General features: G+C 33.5%; 1 protein-coding gene across 1 annotated transcript; it reads right to left on the reverse strand.

Annotated features, from left to right (window-relative positions):
- Positions 1-476: 476 nt before the first annotated feature.
- Positions 477-1831, reverse strand: LOC127280790 (putative nuclease HARBI1). The gene is made up of 3 exons (XM_051304053.1): positions 1291-1831; positions 994-1209; positions 477-895 (listed from the first exon to the last, which is right to left on the reverse strand). Exons 1-3 carry the CDS (start codon positions 1829-1831, stop codon positions 477-479), a joined length of 1176 nt encoding a protein of 391 aa, XP_051160010.1.
- Between the last annotated feature and the right edge of the window lie 2899 nt (positions 1832-4730).

Raw genomic sequence — 4730 nt, forward strand, 5'->3', positions numbered from 1 at the left:
TTTTTGATATGTTATATTAGAGAAATGTTTAATGAAAGTTAAAGGTCATTTTTACATTATATTTTAAGACATTGTTAACTTTGATAAAAATTTTTAAAATATTGTAGGTTTATCTCTCGCAAAATCAAATTTTTATAGATGTTCTTAAATCTTTCAAGATTATAGAAAATTATATTTGTTTCACATTATTTAAAAGCAATAAACTCGATTTGCATATTAAAAATTATGATTGTTTAGCGACAGTTTCAAAATATGAAAATTTGAAAAATGGCGTTGCACTGTTCAGTGCGAGAATGAAAATACATAAAACTTAAAATGGTTTATTCAAGAGAAATATTTTAATGTATCAAAAGTGCCAAAGTGTATTCCAAAAAAAACTTCTTATAAATAATTAATAAATACAATTTTTATCAAATTGTCGTTTTTATTCATATTCATATGTACAATTCAATGCAAATGAAATTACATAATGCAATTTAATTTTGTATAACAAATTGGCGGCATAATTCATCGCGAGGAGCTTTTCCCTCTTCGCTATCATCAAGAATAACTTCGTCGATGTTGACATTTGGCAAAATGTTCACTTCATCTTCTGGATAGGCATCATTAATGGGAGGTTCAAACAGTTGCAAGTCATTTGCGTTTGCCAAATTGTGTAAAACACAACAAGCAACAACAATTTGAACTAAACGAACAATATTTCTTACTTTCATGTGATACAACAGACGAAATCTTTGTTTTAAACAACCAAATGCATTTTCGACCACGACACGACATTGGCTTAATTTCTGATTAAATTTTATTTGAGCTCTTGTTATATTTCCTCGATCTTTGTATGGAACCATTAGATGATTCAAGCAAAGATACGCAGTATCACCCAGCAAGTAACCATTATCTAAAAATTTTAATTATATTATTTTTATATTGATATTCCTAATGTTCATTAGGATTCATTAGGTTCATTAGGAATCATAATTCCTAATATGTACATACCACCGCAAGTGTCACGAAGTTTAGTACTTATTGTCGACTCTCTCAACACTCTAGCATCATGAACCGATCCAGGATATCCAACACAAATGTCAATAATTTTCTTGTTTTCATCTACAACCCCTTGCATTTGAATCGAAAAATATTGTTTTCGATTAATATACGAGTCTTTATCTTCAGCGGGTTTGTCAATTTTAATGTGACTTCCGTCAATGGCACCTGCACGTAGTTTTTCATGTTTCTAACTATTATTTACATAAGTAAATGGTAAATACATAAGTCCTTAAATTAAATACTAACCTACAACACCGGGAAAACCATATTTTGTAAAATAATATTCTTCTTCATATGAAGAGAAGCTCTCGCGGTCGAATTGTAAAATTAATTCCGAGTGGAGGGCCGAATAAATTTTATCTAATTGATTTTTCTCTAGTACTTTTTCTTGTAATTTATTGTACAGAGCACTTATTCTAATGACGAATTCTATTCCGGTTTCGTTTTCTTGTTGGATCGCGCGTTGGATTTTATTATTAATTTGTTGGACGTCGTTTGCATCGCCGAACGTTTTTCTGAATTTGGCTGAGAATTCAGCCCAGGTTTGCCAGGTTGTTCGGAATGTCGCGAACCAAGTGTACGCGGTTTCTGAGAAAGCTTGCGGTAACGTAGTTAGCGCGTCATCGGGATTGATCGCGGATGCGGCTAGTTTCCGTTCGAATTCGTCTAAGAATGCATCAGCATCTAGTTTCCCAGGATATTTTAGTTCCCATGATTTAATTATTTTATGTAAATTGGGCACTGTATTTCTAGGTGCTGGTTGGGGTGGGGCAATGGGGTTAACCATTGGTGGCCGCGAGGGTCTTGTGGCCGGGGGGGAAACAACGTGGATGTTTGTCCAAAATAATCTGGCTGATTATTGAATTGTAGTGTGCGAGTGGGGAAGGATGTTCCAAGAGAAGGGATTCTGAAAATTTATGTGTAAGGTCATTTATTGCGGTATTTGTTTCTTCGCAAAATTTTGTAATTAATTGGAAAGTTTCTGTTCTCAAAGATTTAAATTCGCTGCGGTTTTCTTTGTATAATGTTTGTATTTGTTGCCTTGATTCTAACAAGTGTTGTTCAAACATTTGTTGCATTTGCAATTAAAATTGGTTATTTTGATCAATTTGATTTGCGTTGAAAGATTTTAATTGTTGGCAAATTTCTTTTATTTGAATGAGATTAGTTGGAGTTTTCTTTGATTTTGAAGGTCTACCGCGGGGTGTTTGAAACGCTAATTTAGGCGTTGTTCCAGTTTTAGAGATAGGTGGAATCGAGCTAAGAGTGTCTTGTAACGCACAGTGGGAAAAAAATGACCCTCTGTGGACAAAAATCTACCGACAACACAAATCTTAACCGATTTTAATATTTATTTTTTCTAAATACTCGGAGACGTTTTTCCTGTAACGCACAACTGCGATAAATTTGATTTATTTCAAACTAACCTTAAAAATGATACCTATATATAAAATTACGTTATTAGGATGGTTTAAGAAATAAAAAAATGATTAATTTTGATATAGCAGAGAGTATTGTGAACCCTTTTTGATCACTGAATGCGAATTTGACATTAAAATTGCAAAATTTTAAAATTCAAAATGGCGGGTGCAATATGGCAGGCAATGTTTTATAAAAGTCACCAAATTTACTCGAAAGTTGTTATTCAGGGGTTTTTAAGGTCGCTGGTTACGAATCTGAAGTCTGATTTCAAAAATTCAAAATTGCGGATCCAATATGGCGGATTAAAAAATTAAAAACTCTTTGAATTTGCATGAAAGTTGTTACTTGGAGGTTTTTAGGGTCGCTGATTACGAATCTGAAGTCAAATTTCAAAAATTCAAAATGGCGGATCCAATATGGCGATCAAATTGTTAAAAAGTTATTAATTTTTTATTTTATATCCGCTATTTTGAATTTTGACAATTTAACATCAGATTCGTCATCAGCGACCCCGAAAACCCCCGAGTAACAAGTTTTAAGCAAATCTAGTGAATTTCAAATTTTTTTTGGTCGCCATATTGGATCCACCATTTTGAATTTTGGTAATGTGACATCGGATTCGTAATCAGCGACCCAAAAAACCACCGTGTAACAACTTTCAAGCAAATCCAATTAGTTTTTGATTTTCTTATCCGCCATATTGGATCCGCCCTTTTGAATTTTTGAAATTTGACTTCAGATTCGTAACCAGCGACCTTAAAAACCCCTGAATATAACAACTTTCGAGTGAATTTGGTGACTTTTATAAAACATTGCCTGCCATATTGCATCCGCCATTTTGAATTTTAAAATTTTGCATTTTTAATGTCAAATTCGCATTCAGTGATCAAAAATGGTTCACAATACTCTCTGCTGTATCAAAATTAATCATTTTTCCATTTTTTAAACCATCCTAATAACGTAATTTCATATATAGGTATCATTTTTAGGGTTTCGTGGCTTATGGCCGACACCCTTATAGTTTCACTTTGGCGTCCGTCTGTCCGTAGTATATTTTGGGGCACCACAGCTCCCAAAATCAAATTTTAGGGCACAGATCCCAAATTAAAATTTTGGGGCCCCACAGATCCCAAATTAAACTTTTGGGGCACCAGAGATCCCAAATTCGAATTTTGGGCAAACATAGCTTCCAAATTCGAATTTTGGGTCACCACAGATCCCAAATTCGAATTTTGGGCAAACATAGCTTCCAAATTCGAATTTTGGGGCACCACAGATCCCAAATTCAAATTTTAGGGCACCATAGCTCCCAAATTCAAATTTTGGGGCCCCACAGATCCCAAATCTCCATTTACTGAATGGACATTTTCCCGAATAGACATTACATGAATGGACATTACATGTCCCATTAGTTAACATGCCCCTACAATTGACATGTCCCAGTAGTTGACCTGTCTCAGTAATTAACATGTCCCAATAGTTGACATGTCCCTATAGTTGACATGTCCCAGTAGTTGACATGTCCCTATAGTTGACATGTCTCTATAGTTGACATGTCCAAGAGTTGACATGTCTTAATAGTGGACATTATCGAATGGACATTTTACCTAATGTTTTAGGTAAATTTATAAAATAAATTTTATTATTTATTTTTGATTTTTTTTTTTAATTAAAATTTAAAGCGCCACGAAACCCTAGATGTAGGCGCAATTGCGCCTAGTTCTTTTCCTATTTTTAAGGTTAGTTTGAAATAAATCAAATTTATCGCAGTTGTGCGTTACAGGAAAAACGTCTCCGAGTATTTAGAAAAAATAAATATTAAAATCGGTTAAGATTTGTGTTGTCGGTAGATTTTTGTCCACAGAGGCAGGCAATGTTTTATAAAAGTCACCAAATTTACTCGAAAGTTGTTATTCACGGGTTTTTAAGGTCGCTGGTTACGAATCTAAAGTCTGATTTCAAAAATTCAAAATGGCGGATCCAATATGTCGAATTAAAAAATTAAAAACTCATTGAATTTGCATGAAAGTTGTTACTTGAAGGTTTTTGGGGTCGCTGATTACGAATCTGAAGTCAAATTTTTTAAATTTGAGATGGCAGATCTAATACTAATAATCTAATAATAATATAATACTCTAATCTAATACTATTTTGAATTTTTCTAATTAGACTTCAGATTTGTAATCAGCGACCCCAAAAACCCCCGGGTAACAACTTTCAAGCAAATTCAATGAGTTTTTAATCCGACATATTGGATCCGCCAT

Source organism: Leptopilina boulardi, unplaced genomic scaffold (assembly GCF_019393585.1).
Source record: "Leptopilina boulardi isolate dan_hultmark-lab unplaced genomic scaffold, ZJU_Lbou_2.1 LbouV2_251, whole genome shotgun sequence".
NCBI classification, from domain to species: domain Eukaryota; kingdom Metazoa; phylum Arthropoda; class Insecta; order Hymenoptera; family Figitidae; genus Leptopilina; species Leptopilina boulardi.

Excerpts from the sequence above, each read along its gene's own strand:
- LOC127280790 (XM_051304053.1), bottom strand. The coding sequence starts at position 1,831 with ATGGTTAACCCCATTGCCCCACCCCAACCAGCACCTAGAAATACAGTG. Across the intron at positions 1,210-1,290 it reads TGGTTTTCCCGGTGTTGTAG|GTGCCATTGACGGAAGTCAC; the intron begins GTTAGTATTTAA and ends AACTACGTGCAG. Across the intron at positions 896-993 it reads ACTTCGTGACACTTGCGGTG|ATAATGGTTACTTGCTGGGT; the intron begins GTATGTACATAT and ends TAAAATTTTTAG.